This window comes from Oryza glaberrima, chromosome 4, assembly GCF_000147395.1.
Source record: "Oryza glaberrima chromosome 4, OglaRS2, whole genome shotgun sequence".
Taxonomy (NCBI): domain Eukaryota; kingdom Viridiplantae; phylum Streptophyta; class Magnoliopsida; order Poales; family Poaceae; genus Oryza; species Oryza glaberrima.
In genome coordinates, this window is record NC_068329.1 from 16,946,840 (window position 1) to 16,968,183 (window position 21,344).

Here is a 21,344-nt window from a genome sequence, read left to right on the forward strand (position 1 = left end):
ATGGAATTGAGGAGCATAATCATCTCCAAAGATCTCTACTTTGACAACTGAGATGCATAACATGAAAAAACCTTGCAAGTGTAGCGCTTACCGGTACATGGCGGATGACGAAAAATGTTGGTCAGGGTTGTGCAGACCGGAGCTAATACATCACAGATCAAGCCTCAAGCCATCAAATTAAGTCGTGAGATGGAAGGAGAATCGATATGTTCTCGATCAGCATGATTATATACCAAAAGGAAAATGGTAATCATCTAAGCCAACCTTCAGCTTTAATTTGTTTAGGGAATCAAACATATCTTTGGTTCTTTATTTGTTGCTCTTCCTGCAAGAAACGTACTACCAGAAAGGACACACTCATCCACTGCTTCTTTACTCCTTTGTTCTGCTCTTGTGCACAAGAAAGGAATAGATACATTGTACTCAGGGGCCATATATATATAATCTTAAGTTTGAGATGACGAGGTTCAGTTGCAAGTTCTTTGATTATATTCAAACCAGCCACCACATAAGATTGAAAAATCTTGTGTGGCATTCGTCTCAAAGCACGAGAAAGCATCCCGTCTGTTCTACGCTCTACGGTATGAACAAATATATCTGATTAGTTTATCTCTGTAGTTTGATGATTGTGCCCTAAAGTTATTTCTTCTTGTTTCTGTTGTCTTATAGGAATAGAGTGTATATGAAAAGTGCTCTCTAGTCTCTACTAGTACCTCTGAGAGATGTGTACTGTTTAAATGAGAGATGTATATATACTGTTTAAATTTGTTCCTGACATCATGTTTACATGGTAAAAATAAGATTATACGGCAATATATTATACACATCAGCAATATGCCAAATAATCTAATTGTGTACATGTGTCATATATTAACCTTGGGAGCAGGAGGGCCAACGTTCGCTTGAGGATGGCCTAGCTTGACCAGGGCCATCAACATATATTAGCCGCAGAACCAATCATCGATAATTACAAGCAACCTAGCAAGCAATATATAAGTGCCATTTGTGTACATCGGTACGTATATATATAGACTGCTCACTCCAAAAGTTTAATTACTCATCATGAGCCTCATGCATCATTACACATTATGATATATTGGCTTGCTTGTCTTTCAAATACACCAATCTGTAGAACGCGTATAGAATAAGTTACTATATATGTACATGCACGCTGGATATATCATATAGTACAATTAACTGATATTATGTGTTCTAATAAAGAAAATCAGATTTATATAATATTTGTAAGTTTATATAGATTAATATCAACTTTCATGGTTATACTAGAAAATCGGTGCGCCTTTGGCGCACAAACTAAAAAAATATCCCATGAATACTTGTACTTTTTCTAGGATATATAAATGTTGTATAGTTATTTAGAATTAGTTTGATTTCTTAGATATATATGAGATGGAATAAGAATGAACCAAGCGACAATAATTGGTGATATTTCTTTTTGGAATATTTCTATTTGGGAAAAAAATTCTGGAAATGTTTATTTCTCAACAAACATATTACACTTGGATAAATGAAAACTGGTAAAAAGAAAAAATCTAAGCTCAAAATAACATCTCAAAACAAACACAGCTTTGCCGCATAACGGGCCAACAAGTAGAATATATTAATGTGCTAGCATGCAGAATATTTTATTTGGCCAATCATGTAAACTCTTCATGTGAATACTATTTACCAAATCTTCGATATAATTAACAATTCTTGGATAAGACAAGAGCCAGCTCTTTGGGAAAATAAACGTGCTGGTTGACATGCTGCTCTCTATGCCTTGTATAATTGCTAAGGGTAATTAATGCTAATATTTTGCTAGACTTTATATTAATTAGCTCAAATTTTCATCAAATTCTTGTGAAGATCGTGCACTTCAAGTTATTCACAATGAAAGTGTTTCACGATGCACAGTAGCCTTATCGTAGCCTTATCCTCTTATTTTATTAATTAATATTTCTCTTGATTTCTTTTTACCCTTGGGGACCATAGATTAGAAAATTAATTACATAGATACCCTATGGGCCACTTCACATTCTAATTTACTGTCTCCATCCCCAAATAACTACTCATTTGGATGTGTTTGAGTGAAGAAGAAAAGAGAAGAATGATAAGATACGCTAAATGAGATACGCCATTAGCGTATGATTAATGGATATTAATTATTTCAAACCTGAAAAATGGATTAATATGTTTTAAGATAACTTTTCTAGAAAATTCCTTTTGGAGTATTTTTTTACTTGGGTCATATTTTATTACCGATGTTTCGCTTTTGATCACCCTTTAATCAATGTTTTCACTTTGGATCGGATGATGTTGCGTTTGATACTCTCTTTTCATGTATATGAATGATCTCAATACTTCTGCTCTTATTGGTCAATAAACTACCTCAGCTATATATACACCGTTTCTTTGACATACGACAATATAGATGTATACGATAAAATAGCTAAGGATGGTATAAAATGCCACAAAGGTAAAAGTATCCCGGTCAAAAGTGAAAAAGTTGGACGAAGGGTGACACCCGGTTTACCATGTTATTTTACTGTAGAACCCATAGATGAGAAAATTAATTTCATAAATACCCTATTAGCACACTTTGCATTCCAATCCACTCCATCCATTCAAAAAAAAGCTCTTTTGGGTTTAAAATTTATCCCAAAATAACTAACACTCAAAGTGTGTTTGAGTAAATGAGAAAAAAGAACGATGATACGATACACAAAATTAAGTTATTAGCGTATAATTAATGACGATTAATTATTTTAAACATTGAAAATGGATTAATATGGTTTTTAAATAAATTTCCTATAGATTTTTCTTTTGAAAAAACATCATTTATCAGTTCGGGTGGTATACATGCGGAAAATGAGATTTTCTTTTCACCTTCTCACACGGTCAAACATAGATTAATGTTCTCATCGATTGTCCATATTTTCTAATAAACCAAAACGGCTTATTTAAAATAAAAATATGTATTGTTAGTGACTTAAAAACCAATAAGTAGAAACTACATTAAAAATACCTTTAAATCAACTTTAGAAGTAAGTTTAATTTTAGCTTTAATTTTGAGTTCTAAGGCCTTATTTGGATCCCATCCCAAAATTTTTTACCCTGTTATATCGAACGTTTGAACACTTGTATGAAGTATTAAATATAGGCTAAAAAATTAACTAAATGCACACTTGCGAGATGAATCTTTTAAGCCTAATTGCTACATGATTTAACAGTGTGGTGTTACAGTAAACATTCGCTAATGGCGGATTAATTAGGCTTAATAAATTCGTCTCACGGTTTACTGACGGATTCAATAATTATTTTTTTATTAGTGTTCGAACACCCCATATGACACCCTATATAATACCCGATGTGACACGCCAAAACTTTACACTCTTTGATCTAAACAACCCCTAACTCCCTAAGTAATATAGGGGCATATAATATTTGTTTTTTTATTGGTAGTACTGTATTTTTTTATAGGGGTATGTTTTAATGCAGCCTTGAAGTGAATAGTTGTAAATAAAAAGAAAAAAAAAGAGAAACGCAGACCAGGGTACTACTACTGTGCATGTAGGAAAGAGCAGCGTTTCCCATGAAGCCACAACCACTGTTTCCCAATCCCACAACCACGCGAGTACGCGAGGATGGCTGCAGAGACGGTGACCTTCAGGAGCACATGAGCAGCAGGCACATGGCCCAGTGGGAACGACCACCGGCGGCGCAGGATGGCGGCGATGATGGGCAAATCCGCGGCTCAACTGCTTCATCCGTCGCTGGCCATCAGCCTCATCGTCGAGCTCAGCTTCCTCTCTCCCCCGCCCCCCTCTCTCGCCCTCCACATCCCCTGAACTCCTGAAGCGGAGAGGCGGCCGGCTCGAGCACATCGAGGAGGCGCAAGGGGGCTTTCCATCTCCCTCCGCCGGTGTTGCCTCACCATCCCCCGTAGGTGGAGCAGTCCGTGTAGATCAAGCCGCTGCCACCCCTCCTCATCGCCCGAAGCAGGAGCCAACGATGTGGATCGAGGGTTCGACGCAAGGCGGCGGCACAATGAGTTGGAGATTTTTCTTGCGTTTTTTTCCCTTGGATTTTTCTCCAATAACCCAGACTCTTCCGGTTAAGATCACACGTTTTGAAAAAAACCCCTGTCAAAACTTACAATTTACATCAAGGTCCGCCAGATGGTTTTTCACCGTTGATATCTCATCTAACGGCTGTGGAGGGGTGCGTCACGACAGAGGGCAACACGCGATGCCACGTGGCCCAATGGGAGGTCTGGGGTCAGACCCTTAAATCGGTTTATAAGATTTGTTAATTTTGCTCATATGGAAAAAAATATGACTATATATTAAATATAGTATTTCTTGTTGAAAATTACATTTCACATCTAGTGGCTTCTTTACCCGACATATAATTTTAAAGTTCATGCTTAATAGGTGGATGTTTAAATAATACTCTCTCCGTTTCATAATGTAAATTGTGAAACGGGGAAAAAAGTAGATCTAAAGTAGTTCCTCCGATCACTAGAGCATCTTTAGCAGACCCTCATTTCGCAACCCCCGATAACCATTTCAACATATAGGGGATTCATACTGCATCAGTTCTCCTTTCCCCAATCCCCTATATTTCCCTTTGTTTCCCTCCATTTCTCTACCTTGTGCGCTTTGTTCTAAACTCCATTTTAACATGATAATAGTTCAAACTTTTTTAATTCAAGCAAACACAATCAACAACATTTCAAACCATTCAAATACAAAATTCAGACGCAACATATATAGCTTTGAATTATTTCTCGGCCCCATTGGCTTCTTCCTTGGTTTGGTTAATATATATAAGTTGGGTGGCGGGGGAGGAGGCATTCCAACGGCACCCTAGGACACACATCGTCCTCCATGCGACATGATGGTTTTGGTGAGCTCGTAGACAGATCAAGGAGCGGGGGTGGGGTCATGGGGGAAGGAATCCAGCAGATGGGAGATCATGCGGCGCTGTAGGCCTGCAACATTCCGATTTTGACCGATGGTTTATATAGCCGGGGAATTTTAGGTACCATGAGGTACCACTTTTTCGATTATAAATTTAATACCTCTTGGTACCTTGGTACTATGAGATAACAAATTTTACACTAAATTTTTGGTACCTTCTCAAGGACTATAAAATTGCTCTTATATAGCTCACAGAGACCATCGGCGGCTACGGTGGCGTCCAGGGGGTCACGCGAGAAAAAACCTCCCCGTGAAGCTATATGGGAGGGGAACAAAGGGGATTGATAAAAAAAAGGGAAATGAGATTTGTTGGAGCAATACTTTTCTCCCTCAATCCCCTCTATGTGGTGCAATATAGGGAATGTGGATCTGCAAGAGATATTCATGCATTTTAAGTTTAGAACATCGACTTTGCTTACAATATGACACTTTTGACTAGCATTATTTGCAAAATTTTACTCCCCACGTTCATCAATATAAAATGTATTTTGACTAGGAAAGTCAAACTTTACAAAATTTGACCAATAATTAGTTAATCTGTATGCATATTTGTTGTACACAAGTTGGACCAATAGATTTGTACTTAAAGTGGCTTGAAGATGACATTGAATTTGTAGCAATTGACAAAATATTGTAAGAGAAATCTTCTTTGGAATACTTTCCCTACCAAAATACGCCTTACGTTGATGGATGGGGATGAGTACTATCTTATTAAATGGAAAGACGTCAATACACTAGGAAAGTAGTACTTTTCAAAATGAATCTAGTAATATCAATCTTGTGTTGTCAATCTATATAGTAAGTTTTTAGATATTAGTTGTCAAAGGTTAAACAAATTAACTACTATTAGTAATTAAGGACTCACTTTGGAACCACCACATTAAGCCTAACGAGATTTGCTAGAAAAGGATCAAATCATACAAATTCTCATTATAAACAGAAACATTAATATTGCTCCATATATCAATTCAGCATGTTCTAGTCATCATAATACTCCAGATATTAGACATATTCTGTTTGTTATTGAAAAAACTACTCACCCCTGTCATTATGAAAAATAGTCTAAATTAAAGTAACCCTCTAGATTTGCATCTAAATTTCCCACATATACTATTGAAAATAGCCTAATTAACCCTTAATCTTTATCTAAACTATATACCGGCCTCTACCGTTATAAAAAATATCCCAAACTAGCTACTCATATATGCTTCCAGCAGCGAGACAGCTGCCGGCGCGGGCAGGTCGGGCGACCGCCCAAGCTCCATTGCGAATTGCCGTCGAGTACGTATAAACAATTGATGGATTACCTGAAAACAACATTAGCCGCCCTGGATTAACGGCTGCCACTGTATGCTTCTAAATTACCCACGCATCTGTCATTGGAAATACAGATATAAAAAACTACTGTATGTCAAAGGATAGATATATGCATGCATGACACCATGCAGTGCATGTGTACAGGAAGTGATCGATGAGCATACCAATTTCCACGTTATAAAACATAGCTCAGTCGTCGCCTAAGGTTTCAACTAAACTCATGTCAAACACACGCATAGCGGAGCTAGCTAGCGACGATGCAAAGGGGCAAAAAACTATGCGTGTGGAAAAATATATACTCCCTCCGTTTCAAAATATTTGACACCGTTGACTTTTTAGCACATGTTTGACCGTTCATTTTATTAAAAAAAATTTGTGAAATATGTAAAACTATATGTGTACATGAAAGTATATTTAACAATGAATCAAATGATATGAAAAAAATAAATAATTACTTAAATTTTTTGAATAAGACTAATGGTCAAACACGTACTAAAAAGTCAACGGTGTCAACCATTTTAAAACGGAGGGAGTATATTGAGCAATTGGTAATTAACCATTGTCTGTCACAACCGGATAAAGATACAAACTGTATCAGGATGAATATTGTACGTGTGAGAATATTAACAAATGAGAGATATATAGCAAACGTAAGGAATTTTAATTATCTCCGGACCTCAAAAGTCAAAACTATCCACGGATTTCTAACACATATTTCTCTTAAAATTACTGACCCGTGCTTTAAGCGATGAATGAAACAATGCGCACGCTTCCTGAGCTCGTGAGTCATGTGTTTTTTTAGAAAAAAAAACTATATATAAATTTCTATTAGTATACTGATTTTTAAACTTTGTAATAGTTAATTTGTTTATTTTTACCCTCATCAAATATATAATTATTACAAATAATTTCTCTATGAAAAAAGAGAGAGAAGAGAATGAAAAGCACTTATCATGATTGTATTATCATTTATATTCGAAGAATAATTTCATTATTATGCAATTAAAAGCTTTGCTAATGTATATATTTCATCACAATATATACCAACAGGGGTAACACGACATTGGAAAAACAAATTTAGACAAAGGCAAGCTTGGTGCAATTTTTCAATAAATGGGAAATCCAGACACTAGTGCTGCTTAGCTTCATGTTACAAGCTTTCCTCTTCTTTGGTGGCGCCCTCCGTCGCCGTACTAGTAACAAGTTCCTCAGGATCCTAGTATGGATGGCTTATATGGGAGCAGACTTGGTAGCTGCTTATGCCCTGTTAGCGTCCTAGGTGTGCTACAGCCTGCAGATGAGCCAAGGGAGGTAGCTCAGACTTGTTGGACAAGGCCTGTAAGAGCGTGTAAGAGTAATTCGTTTGTATTTAGGCCGGACTGGGACAAATAGGCACCAGCTCCAGCTGTCAACATCTGTATCACGTGAGAGAGAGAGATAGAACTCTATCTGTATAAGTACTCTGTTCTTTTCTGAGATGAACTAAGGAAGAACACGGCGGCGAAGGCGGCGGAGGCGCCGATCCTGTTGGATCTGGCAGAGAAAACTATCTGAGTTCTTGTTGTGCTTTTGGGGGTTGATCGATTGGAGTTAGGTAGCTAACAATCTGATATCAGAGCCAGACCACCAAAATTTTTCTCTCCTCTTGATTCTTGCGGTAATTCCTGGGCGAGGTGGGGGTTGATTGCTTCAGCGATCGGATCCCGCAAAAGCTTTTGCTCCCTCAACTGGGTCCGCGAGTTCTCGAGGAGCGCTTCAGCCACGGCTGACTATGACAAGCCCCGCTACGTGATGAAGATGGCGGCAAAGGTCCTCGATCAGGATAGCAAACTTGATTTGCTCCTGAAGAAGATGGAGGACGTTGATCGCAAGCAGGAAGCAAGTGAGAAGCGACGGGAACAATCAGAAGAGAAGAGCCGCGCTGATTTCTTGGCCCTCAAGGTGGCGGTGGAATCCCGTTTTCCAGAAGTGGAGAGGCGTGTGGATCTTCTTCAAGAATCAGTGTTGGATTTGCAGGAGCAGGTGGATAAATTGCAGTCTCTGGTGAAATCTTTTCCGGCTGCTTCAGGGGATGGTAAGCTAAATTCGTCATCCTTCTCCCTTACTACCCCTAAGGATCACTCTGTTTCGCTTTCCAGGATTTTGGCTGGGTCTGCGGGAATCAGTGGGAATGTTCCTCCTATGTGCTGCCCTCAATTTGATGGTGATAATCCTCAAATGTGGAAGAGTAATTGTGAAGAATATTTTGAGATTTATGGTGTTCATCCTCGCAATTGGGTTCGGGTGGCTGGTTTAAACTTCTCGGGCAATGCTGCTTTCTGGTTACAGTCCATGCGGCCCAAATTGGTGGGGGTCACATGGCAGGAATTTACAAACCAAGTTTGTCTCCGTTTTACAAAGGACAGAAAAGAAGTACTTATTCGCCAATGGTTTCATATTGCTCAGGACTCGTCTGTGTCCGAATATGTTGAAAAATTTGATGGCATCATGCATCAGTTATTGGCTTACAACAGTTCCCTGCCTTTGAATTACTTTGTGACCAAGTTTGTGGAAGGTCTCAAACCTGCTATTCGATCTGGTGTTTTGATGCAAAAACCACAAGATCTAGATTCTGCTTGTTCTCTTGCCTTGTTACAGGAGGAAATTTTAGAAGGGTCTCAACCAATTCAGTATAAGAAGACTGATTATTCTGTTGTTTCTAAGTATACGAGCAGGCACTCCTCTCCCACTTTGTCAAATCCACCTGCTACAGTACCAGCAATTGATGACAAGAGAACCAGTGTTGTTTTCTCTAAACCCAGAGATGACAAATTGTCTGCACTTAAAGCTTATCGACGGTCTAAGGGCCTTTGCTTTACCTGTGGTGAGAGATGGGGAAAGAATCACAAGTGCAGTACTTCAATTCAGCTCCATGTTGTGCAGGAATTATTGGAAGTGTTACAATTTGATGAGTTGATCTCTGAAATTTCTGAAGAAGAGCCTTCCTAGCCTGACACTATTCTTATGGCCATCTCTCAATAGGCCTTATCTGGTACTGAATCTCCTATTTCCTTCAGACTCAGGGGTTGGGTGCAGGGTGTTGAAGTTCTCATGCTTGTAGATTCGGGTAGCTCGCATTCCTTTATTGACAACTCTCTTTCCCAGCAATTGCAAGGTGTCCAGCAGTTACCCAAATCTGTGTCAGTGAAGGTTGCTGATGGTGGTTTACTCTGTTGTTCTAAATTTATTCCTTATTGTGATTGGTGTTCTCAAGGTCATGTTTTTCAATCTGAATTCAAATTTTTGCCTCTGGGGACCTATGATGTTATCTTAGGCATGGATTGGTTGATGCAATTGGGACCTATGAATGTAGACTGGACTGCTAAATGGATGATGTTTCAGAAAGCTGGTAAAACAGTGAAACTCTTGGGAATTCAGGCTCAGACTAATAGTGGTCTGTCTATTACCGGTGAGCAACTCCAGGGTATGTTAAGATTGGGCTCTCTTATGCATATTGTTCAACTACAAGAGTCTGTTTCAGTCCCAGCTGTCCAGATTTCCCCAGCAATCCAACTGCTTCTTCAAGAATTTCAGTCCATTTTTGAGGATTCAAAAATTGATTCCTCTAGTTCCCAATTCCAAACCTGTCTTTATTCGGCCTTACAGACACAATCCTGCTCAAAAAGATGAGATAGAAAAACAGGTTAAGGAGATGCTTCTCTTTGGGGTCATTCAGCCTAGTACCAGTGCATATTCTTCTCCTGCTTTATTAGTTAAGAAAAAAGATGGTACTTGGCGCTTGTGTATTGATTACAGACAATTGAATGCTGTCACTCTCAAAAGAAAGTTTCCTATGCCAGTCATCGATGAATTGTTGGATGAGCTGTCTGGTTCTAAGTTCTTTTCCAAATTGGATTTAAGGGCTGGGTATCATCAAATTAGATTGGTGGAAGGTGAAGAATATAAAACAGCCTTTCAGACTCACACTGGTCATTACGAGTACAGAGTGATGTCTTTTGGCCTCACTGGTGCACCTGCCACATTCCAAGGAGCTATGAATGCCACCCTGGCTTCTGTCTTGAGGAGATTTGCATTGGTCTTTTTTGATGACATTCTCATTTACAGCCCTGATTTAACTTCTCATTTGAATAATCTAAGACAAGTGTTTTCTCTTCTGTCTGAACATCAGTGGAAAGTTAAGCTCTCTAAGTGCTCCTTTGCTCAAAATCAGCTTTCTTACTTGGGTCACATTATCTCTGACAAAGGAGTCACCACTGATCCTGCCAAGGTTGAGGGGGTAGTCAATTGGCAAGTGCCTACTTCTCTGAAGAAATTAAGAGGGTTTTTGGGTCTTGCCGGCTATTATAGGAAATTTGTCCGCAATTTTGGACTTCTAAGTAAACCTTTAACTCAATTGCTTAAGAAGGATGTTCCATTTATTTGGTCCCCTGCAGCTGATCAGACTTTTCAGTCTTTGAAAATGGCTTTGGTGTCAGCACCAGTTCTTGCATTACCTGACTTTTCTCAACCTTTTACTGTGGAAACAGATGCTTGTGGTGTTGGTATTGGGGCTATGTTATCCCAGCAGGGTCATCCTATTGCATACATTAGTAAAGCACTGGGAGTTAAAACCAGGGGTCTTTCTACATATGAAAAGGAATACTTAGCCATCTTACTGGCAGTGGATCATTGGCGTTCTTACCTCCAGCAAGGTGAATTTATCATCTTAACTGATCACCACAGTCTGATGCATCTAAATGAGCAACGAATTCATACTCCGTGGCAGCACAAAGCATTTACCAAGCTTCTGGGACTTCAGTTTAAAATTTGTTACAGAAAAGGTAGCAGTAATGCTGCGGCAGATGCACTTTCTAGGAAGTATTCGGAGGATACTTGTGAGTTGCATGCTGTTTCTAGCTGTACTCCTGTGTGGCTGCAGGAAGTGAGTGATGTGTATCTCACAGATGCTTTCTCGACTCAGTTGCTAGCTGATTTGGTTCTTTGTTCCACTTCTAGACCCATGTTTTCTTTGTCTAATGGTATTATCAAATACAAAGGGCGTATCTGGTTGGGCAATAATATAGAACTACAACAGAAAGTCATTACTGCCTTACATGCCAGTCCCATGGGCGGCCATTCCGGATTCCCAGTAACCTATAAAAGGATTAAAGCTTTGTTTGCTTGGCCCAAGATGAAGCAGGTGATTAAGAATGCTATTTCTGGTTGTTCTGTTTGTTTGCACTCCAAGCCTGACAGGTCAAAATATCCAGGCCTGCTGCAACCATTACCTGTCCCTGAAGGTGCTTGGCAGGTTTTGACTATGGATTTTATAGAGGGTCTTCCTAAATCTGGGAAATTCAACTCAATTTTTGTGGTTGTGGATAAGTTCTCGAAGTATTCCCATTTCATTCCTCTGTCTCACCCCTTCTCTGCTATTGATGTGGCTCAGGCATTCATGTGCAATATATACAAACTGCATGGATTGCCCAGATTTATTATATCTGACAGAGATAGGATTTTTACAAGCCAATTCTGGGAACAGCTGTTCACTCGATCTGGTACACAGCTGCAATTGAGTACTGCATACCACCCACAAACCGATGGACAAACTGAAAGAGTCAATCAATGTTTGGAGATCTATTTGCACTGTTTTGTTCATGCCATGCCATCCAAGTGGAGTTCTTGGTTATATTTAGCAGAATTTTGGTTCAATACTTCTTATCATTCCACATTACTTAAGTCTCCCTTTGAAGTGCTATATGGATATCCTCCTGGTCATTTTGGTATTCGAGAGGATTCTTGCTCCATTCCTGATCTTCATGCTTGGTTATCTGAAAGGAAACTGATGACTTAGCTCCTGAAACAACACCTCAACAGGGCTCAACAACAAATGAAAGTGTATGTTGATAAGAAGAGAAGCTTCAGAGAATTTGTTGTAGGAGATTGGGTTTACTTGAAGCTTCAGCCTTACATTCAGTCCTCTGTGGCAAGGAGAGCTAATCATAAGCTTTGCTTTAAGTACTTTGGGCCTTTTCAGATTCTTCATAAAGTTGGCAAGGTAGCTTATCAGTTGCAACTCCCTGCCGACAATGCAGTCCATCCTGTATTCCATGTTTCCCAACTCAAGCATGCTGTTGGTTTTAAGCATCAGGTTCAGCCTCGATTACCCACCTTATCCACCTTTCAAGTACCTGTGTCTGTGTTGGACTCTCGACAAATCAGGAAAGGTAACACTTCTCTGACTCAAGTCTTGGTTCGTTGGTCCGGTTATGGGTATGGTGAAGAGACTTGGGAAGACCTGGTGGAGTTGCAGCAAAGGTTTCCAAATGCATTGGCTTGGGGACAAGCCAAATCTCAAGAGGAGGGGATTGTTAGCGTCCCAGGTGTGCTACAGCCTGTAGATGAGCCAAGGGAGGTAGCTCAGACTTGTCGGACAAGGCCTGTAAGAGCGCGTAAGAGTAATTCGTTTGTATCTGGGCCGGACTGGGCCAAATGAGCACCAGCTCCAGCTGTCAACATCTGTATCACGTGAGAGAGAGAGAGATAGAACTCTATCTGTATAAGTACTCTGTTCTTTTCTGAGATGAACTAAGGAAGAACACGGCGGCGAAGGCGGCGGAGGCGCCGATCCTGTTGGATCTGGCGGAGAAAACTATCTGAGTTCTTGTTGTGCTTTTGGGGGTTGATCGATTGGAGTTAGGTAGCTAACATGCCCTAGGCCTCATCTCCCGACAGGATGAGGATGCCGTCGCTGCTCATCAGCTGGTTTTTGTGTGGGCACCATTCCTCCTCATACACCTTGGTGGCCAGGACACTATCATTGGCTTCTCCCTAGAGGACAACAATCTTTGGCTGAGGCATCTGCTGAATCTTGTAGTCCAAGTCGTCCTCGCCTTGTATATCTTCTGGAAGTCAGCCATTGGCCCCAACATGAATAAGGTTGAGCTTGTTATGAGTATCCTTTTGTTTGTTACTGGAACAATCAAGTATGGGGAGAGAACATGGGCCCTACAGTATGGGGTCCTCAGAACTCTTGCGGCCTCTCTTCCTAGGTATGCTCTTCAGTTGCGGAACTCTTTTCAGAAGTCCCTTCCCATCTGTTCCGGTTGTGACCAAGACAAATATATTGGTCAGCTGCTAGACAATGCTGATAGCGGCACGAATGATGATGATGATCCCTTTCCCGAGCCCCTTGTTCTCTCCATTGCCCTATGTTCAATGCCAAGTGCCCTTCGCTTATTCTGGGATAATGACACTATCTGTATTGTTATGAACGAGTGGGTTCTCGTACGTGCCTACCAGTTACCTAAGGCATTGGAGATCTTGGAGATTGAACTTGGCTTGGTGTATGATTATATCTACACTAAGGCCGTGGTGTTTCAGACAAGACGTGGCATTGCACTTCGGTGTATCTCACAGGCATCCTTTCTAGCCGCTTTTCTGCTCTTCCTTGTAAGCAATATACAGAGGCACAATTCAATTAACACTGTAATCACATATGCACTGTTTGTCGGTGGTTTTGCGATTGTAGCTTCCTTGCCTCCATTGTTATGCGGTTGCAGAGAAGAAGGGTGTGGTGGTCGAATTCCATGGGGCAGTACAAACCGCGTAACCATTTGGCGAAGTATGATGAAGAAGAGAAGCAATCAAGAAGCTGGTCATGGAAACGAGGAGTGGTGGGGGGCAAGATCAGAAAGGGTTGTGGATGCAGTTTGTGGGGAGAAGGTGAAGTTTTGGATTAGTAAGCAGTTGGACATCAATTTTGCCAAGGTGGATAAGGAGATCATACGGTGCATCTTCAACAAGGTTGTCGAGTGTGCTGCTGAGGCTCATCAAAGCCAAAATAGTTTGCCGGCCCAGGAATGGCCAAATCTTGGTGTGCTGCTGAAAAATCTCTTGGAGACTCCTGATGGCACTCTTAGTTGGGAAACCATCATAGTGCTGCATGTATACACAAAGGTACAGCTGAAGTTGTTTTCCCATGCGAGTCCCAGTGAATCGACCAGTGCGGCTTTGGTGGAATTGGTGCACAAGCTATCCAACTACATGCTTTACCTTTTGGCCACGCAGCACGAGATGTTGCCGGTCAGTAAAAGCACTGGTGAAAGCAATAGGGGAGTCGGAAGCCACTTTGCTAAGATCGATATTGAAGCAGCTGAGACCGAGATGCTGACAAACACGGGAGTGCAACTTCTCGGGTCCTGCACAAAAGAACAACTGCTGGAGACCAAGCAGGCGTGGCTAAGGCTCCTCATCTTCTTCGCTGGGAAGTCGCGGCCAGAGATGCACGCGGCGCAGCTGGCCGCAGGAGGCGAGCTCCTCACCTTTGTCTGGTTGTTCATGGCCTTCAAAGATATCGGGGCTTCCGTCATCTCCCGGATCGAGATAAGTGATCTCCGAGTTCATATCCCTAGGCCTAGTTTAGTACTCTTCCGTCTCGGTCCCACTCTACACCAACCAGCAGCAGATCACACGGCCGACAACAGTAGTGATCAGGTACGTACGTACGTAAACACTGCAGTCACTTGCTGCATACGAAATTTCCTCTTTCGATCGTTTCATTATTTTTTCTGTGTCTCCTTGAATTAATTAGCCTTGGTTGGTTGCTTGATATGATTAATTAATTTGCAGCTCAAGGAAGAAGAAGGGCATCATCAAAATGAAATCTCTCATGTATGAATCCAGATCAGCTAGCTGTTGTTGGCTTCAATGACGATTCCCCCTTCCATATATGCTTTGCATTCTCTCCTGGATATCATCGGTCGACACCGCCATGCTGTTGTGATTGTGCTTTGTGTGTTTTGTTTGTGCTTATGTGCATCGATAACTACTGCTATCACATATTTAATTTTCTCCTTTTTTTCCCCTCTAGTTTAAATGTGTCCACGCAACTACTTCAGCACGTTGTGATCAATAATAAACTTGCAATTGTTGTGAGATAAATTAGCGAGCTAAATCGGCTTGATGTGTAAAGGTTGACTATAAATTGAAATGTATTTCTTATACCTTAACTACTCTCTCTGTTCTGTTTTATATGTATGGCATAGGCTGGTTAGTTCAATTATAGGATGGAGTTAAACATACCCGTGCTAACGCTATGGTCATATTTATTCTTAGCTTGCACATTATTTATTACTTACATAATCAATTAACCGTAGGATAAACTTGTATTTAAACCACAAAACATGGGATTTTATTCCTAAAATTTACTCTACATCCTTATAAATTATAACTTGACAAAGAACAAATTTGCTGCAGGGCATAATTGAGAGTGGTTTGTCATGATAAAATAAAAATGTTAATGTTAAAACATCAACCTGCAAAAGTCCACAACCAGCGATAAGAGTGCAGATTCAGAATGTTGCATGATCAGGATTAAGAAGCAAATGATGGACATACACTTCTTTTTTTTTTTTTGCTCTACCAATTCATATTTGAAGTTCTTTTCTTTTCAGTTCCAGAATAAACAATATAGGAGTTGCCCAATCATATTTTTTCCTGTTCGGGTCGCTACACGTGGACGGCGACCCACCGGCCCCCTCCCTTCTCTACCCACGGTAGTAAATCATAGATAGCAGACGGTTTAGCCGACTCTAAGTTCCAATAGCGACATTTAATTATCACGCGTATTTGAGTGTATATATTATGAATAATGACTTTATAAAATATTAACAAAGAAACTGAGAAGCAAATTAATGATAAATCAACACATGTATAACCTATGAGGTAAGTAGAGATTTAGTAGTTCTCGAATAGTTGATGTCTTATTCCAACTTAAATTTAATTAAGAAGCAAAATGTTATGACTCACGAGAATACAATGTTTTAGGAGACACAACAACTAACTTACTCGTCATTTGTTATATGTTAGTGGTCATATAAAATAGGCTTACACTATAGTGGCCCGCTAAGTCAAAATAATGGCCACTAAGTTCTAGCATGCTATATCCAGCGTCCGCTATGAATGCTATTTATTACCTTGCCTCTAGCCCGCCTCACCGCCTCCTGAGCGAGCTGACTTGCAAGGATGGTGATGCGGGGCTCCTTTCTCACTCGAAGACGCGACCGATGGTGGGGCACCGAGGCAACCGGGCGAATGTCACGTTGCGCAGATCCGGACCTCCACGACTAGATCTTGCGATGAGGCTTGCGAACGGTAGGAAAGACAAAGGAGAGCCAGAGCTCGACGGTGCGCATGTGGCAATGGTACAACGGTCGGTGCTGAAGGCGGTGTGAGGGACAGCCAGAGCTAGCATCCCAACGTCTAGATCCGGCATGCCCCCGACCGGATCCGGTGTCTCTTCGACGTGAGAGCCCGGATCTCCTCGGATGGGTTCGGTAGCAATGGCGGTAATGACGGGATGGTGTGGAGTCTGCTTGAGGCCCGATGCTGTGGAGAGGCAGCGGGATGGATGGCGTCGGGGCTGCACAACGACCGGTGATTGTGCCACTAGGGTGCCACGTGGTTGTCACGAAGTAGAAAGCATTTGCAACCCGCGAGGTAGTGATTGCTTGGATCCAGCGTACCCTGACGAGGTGGCTATCGGTGACTACAGGCGACGACAGTGGGAAAGGGGCGGGGAGCGGTTGTAACGCTTGCCAAGTGTGGCGGCGAGGTGGCAGTTGTTAATGCAAAACACAATGGCCTAGAAGACCTGCTTAACTTCAGTGCAGGTCCAAATCTTCGGGTTCAAGAGCATGTCAGTTGGTTTGATCCTACAACCAACAAGAAAGATAATAGCAAAAATTAGAAACGACAGTCGATCAGCCGATAGGCCGATGTTGTATCGTATCAGTCGATGTACGAGTGAATTGGCTGTAATTGTGAAAGAAACTTGTTCATAAACTAGATCTTGAATATAATTATAAACAACTTTTCCTTAACAAAACCAATCTTACATGTCGAACTTCAATGATGCAGTATAAGATTGATGAAGTTAAAGTCAGTCATTGTACAATTATACAACTTAAATAATTAGCTTATGAACAGTCTTTGATGCATTAGACCTAAATTACTTGCAATCGGTCGTAGAGGTAAATGTCATGCAATTACTAATTTGATCTTTACCTTAAAAAACAAGCAATCAGAATAGATCGGACCAAACCGAGACAATATCAAATGCTTATAATCAAGAAAAAGTGAATTAATAATTATATGGATTCATATCATAGCCGATGAAGTGACTTAGGTTATTACAGATAACGTATCGGCTAGAATCCGATACAGCTTTACATAAGAATATCAAGTTATAACTAAATCTATTAAACAAGCTATAACTCCAGCAGATCGGACCTAACCAAGACAATGAGAAGTTAATAACAAGCTTAATAGATTTAAAGGATTGATACTCTTAGATAAGATGAGGGATATAACCATATTAGGTAAAAGACAATAAACAATCTTAAAGCAGAATAGTTATATCAGGTAAGATCGGCTGATACCCCGGTGGTACCCTTATTGGCAATTAAAGAGCAAGTTAGTTCTTACAATTTCGACTACAACTTAGTAAGTTAAATTCAACTGATGCAGCATAAGCTGTAACAGAAATCGTAAGGCCTAACACGCCTTTGATTGTTTTTCAGGATGGTAGATACACTAGACAATCTAAACCAAGAAGAGCAATTTAGACGAAGCAGCTAGTTCTAGGCTGAACTAGCCGATATAGGTAAATGGCATTGTCTGACTTAGATTACATAGTGTTATATGACAAATTAGCGTTTGTATCGACCGGTTTAGAGTGTCAAACTTAACCGATGGAAGCCCTAGCCCCGCTGATACAAGCAACTATTGACGGAACCCACCTCTTGTTGGAGATCGAACTAAACCGATGCAACCCAACTCGAAGATAAGAAACTCGTCGAGAAGAAAACCTAGTATAATAGGGTGACAATGCGCTGAAAAGTGATTATTGAACTGATGTTTTTTTTACAAAGACCTTGGGTGTACATATTTATATCCATGAGCGAATACTAGTTCTTATCGGACATTACTCAAACTTTACTAAGGATAAAACAAAGAATTACAAGCCCAATTAGACTATAAAACAAAGTTTCCTAAAATATAAAAGGAAATAATTAACTCAATCTATTTAAAAATAAATCAAGTCATCGTATTCTCCTTGAACCCGAACATCTTTTTGGTAATATCGCCAAATCTTCCCATACCGAGTTTGACTAGGAGTCGACTTCTGGGCGTCATCCATCTCCTATCGGCAACCTTCATAATATTGTTGCCGATACGTTCCAGCCGATGCAATCTTCCAACTTTAGATCCCAAAATCACGCCGTTAAAACCGCCACACGCTTTCCCTTTACTCAATGGAATATGCCAAATTTCGTAGTTAACAACAGTCTTCCCCCACCCCCACCACATCTCCTCTCTTGCCAATAGTGGCCATGGCAACATGACGATGGTGACGGCAGCGGTGCAGTGGTCCGGTGTGGTGTTGACGTTGGCTCGGCATGGCATAATCCTAGGTTTGCCCAAATAATAGCCCACATCATCCGTACATGATGGTATGAAAAAAAAATAACTAGAGGAAGGCCTTGTTTACTTCCCAATTTTTTTTCCCAAAAATGTAACATAGAATCTTTGGACACATGCATGGAGCATTAAATATAGATAAAATAAAAAACTAATTGCACAGTTTGTATGAAAATTGCGAGACGAATCTTTTGAGCCTAATTAGTCCATGATTAGCTATAAGTGCTACAGTAACCCACATGTGCTAATGACGGATTAATTAGGCTTGACAAATTTGTCTCGCGGTTTCCAGGCGAGTTATGAAATTAGTTTTTTCATTCGTGTCCGAAAACCCCTTCCAATATCTGGTCAAACGTTCGATGTGACACTCAAAAGTTTTCTTTTCGCGAACTAAACAAGGCCGAAGTTTGTCCAGGCTATTGGTTGCATGGGCGTACCTACGTTGTACTATCCAAGTTACATGACCCTAGGTAGATTATTCAAATCCTAATAACTAAACTATATCATATTAATGAATATACTAGTCAATAATTAGATAAACAGTAGGTATTGTACCCCGGTAATTTTTTTTGGTTCGTCACTAATCGGTTGTATGGTTTAATCTATAAAACTGCAAATACAAGTACTGCAATGTCAGCGCTGGCCGTCATCTCTATTTCTGGCAGTCACACACTAACCTCCATACTTCGGGGCTGTTCAGATTATAGCCAAATAAACCTTATCAAATTTTGGTAATACCAAAATGCTAAAATTTTGGTAATCTTACAATATTGTCAAGTTTTGACATGATTTCTTATGTATTTACCAAAATTTGGTAAAAAGATGTACATCTTTAATAACTTTAAAAAAAACAAAAATTGATATGGTTTGAAATGAATCAATATGAACAACCCCTTCCTGATGTGCGTAGCAGCTGCATCACAAGCCTTCAAGGGTAGCCCGTCGCTGCTGGCGACATCGATGAAACCTATCCAATCAATTCAGATACAAGACAAGTCAGAAACCGGGGTCGGTGACTTGAGTGGTGTTTGGATGGAATGGACTTATTTTAGTCACTCTCACAAAAAAAAATCCTCCCATCCCAAACAGCTCCCAAGGTTGTCACCGCCAACTTCTATCCCCTTTAGGGAAGTCTACATGTGTGCTTGTACTTTTTATCGAGGCAGCTAGCGAGCAGAGCCTCCTCCTATCTCTCTCACATTGTCATGTCACACACACGTATCCTATCTTACTATAAAGTTATCCCCCACTAATTCCTTAAGCTTAACATACAAAGATGCCACATCATCATCCACTAGCAAGATGCCATATCATCATCCACTAATTAACAAGATGCCACATCATCATCCACAACAATCATCACATTTAAACATCATGCAAACATGCTATAACTTTATAGTTTTTATAATTTAAGAGCTTTTCAAATACAAACATGTTAAATTATCATCCAACATAATTCACATAATGTTTCAATGCATATCTTTATTATGTTTTATGATATCCTATATACTTATATAGTTGATTATCACTTAGTGCTTAAATGATTAATCTATGGTACAAATTATCTTTTTTCCTTTGTTCCTCTAATTAAATCATATCACATCAATTATTTTTAGCCTTTAGATGATTAATGTACGGTCCAAACTATCTCGCTACTTTTCTTCTTCCATAGAGTCATACCACCTTACTTTTTACGTTTGAATCGCCATTCTACATACTATTTAAATTTAAATTATCATAAACCACATTAATTTACTTAATCTGATGTTATCTAGCTATCTTACACGTTATTTTTTTATTGTTATCATTCTAAATTCCCGCAGCAATGCGCGGGTTTCACCTAGTATTCACGTACGAATGCACCCCAAAATTCCCAATGCAAAAGCGACTGATTGATTGGAAAGGGCCTGATTGCTTTCTTGTATTTTCTACAAGGTGCTATTTGCTACTTTCAGGGGTCGGTTTGTAATTTCATTTATTTTCTAGGATCCCTATGTAAATCTGAGCTCATCGCAGTGCGCTCATGCGGAATTGCGGATGCTGGCGATTTCCCGATTTTCTATTGCGCCTAAAAACATAAAACAGTCGATCTGAAGTGCCCTAGTTTACCTCTGAAGAAGACAGGCAGTGTCTGTCAGCTTATATGATCAATCCAGTAGCTGTTTCTGCGGTTTTACTGCGTTTCATATGTTTAAATCTTTAATGTGAAACTCTTAGGGCCACCTGAGTTCTCTCCTGTAAATGTTTTGTTCTATGCCCTCAGATGAATTTCCTGAAGAAGTACAAATTTTCTGACCTTTTGATGTCAAGCTTTCACTGCCCCTTTTTGTCACTTGTTGGTGTTGATACAAATTTGGAACTGCACCTCGCGGTAGATTTATCTGTATACTGAAACTAAAGACAAGCAAAACAAACTGAAGATTGTGAATTCTAAAAGTGCACCCTTTATCATATATACTTATGAATAACATTTTCTGAAACCATGGTGACCAAATGAGCCTGAAACTTTGTTCAGCTAACTTACAGACCAGCTCTTGATTTGTGCAGACACAAGATGTCAGTGGGAAAGGAAAGGAATGA

General features: G+C 40.2%; 1 protein-coding gene and 1 long non-coding RNA gene across 2 annotated transcripts; both read left to right on the forward strand.

The window, feature by feature from the left end:
• The first annotated feature begins 470 nt into the window (after positions 1-470).
• Positions 471-5,311, forward strand: LOC127772133 (uncharacterized). The gene is made up of 3 exons (XR_008017288.1): positions 471-581; positions 887-1,015; positions 5,174-5,311. It is a non-coding gene; the product is annotated as an uncharacterized LOC127772133 (long non-coding RNA).
• Positions 5,312-7,050: 1,739 nt separating this feature from the next.
• On the forward strand, positions 7,051-21,344 carry LOC127770826 (uncharacterized). The gene is made up of 5 exons (XM_052296613.1): positions 7,051-7,083; positions 7,384-7,561; positions 12,991-14,777; positions 21,028-21,147; positions 21,312-21,344. Exons 1-5 carry the CDS (start codon positions 7,051-7,053, stop codon positions 21,342-21,344), a joined length of 2,151 nt encoding a protein of 716 aa, XP_052152573.1.

Excerpts from the sequence above, each read along its gene's own strand:
- LOC127770826 (XM_052296613.1), top strand. The coding sequence starts at position 7,051 with ATGAATGAAACAATGCGCACGCTTCCTGAGCTC. Across the intron at positions 7,084-7,383 it reads TGCGCACGCTTCCTGAGCTC|ACAAAGGCAAGCTTGGTGCA; the intron begins GTGAGTCATGTG and ends AAACAAATTTAG. Across the intron at positions 21,148-21,311 it reads ACCTCGCGGTAGATTTATCT|ACACAAGATGTCAGTGGGAA; the intron begins GTATACTGAAAC and ends TGATTTGTGCAG.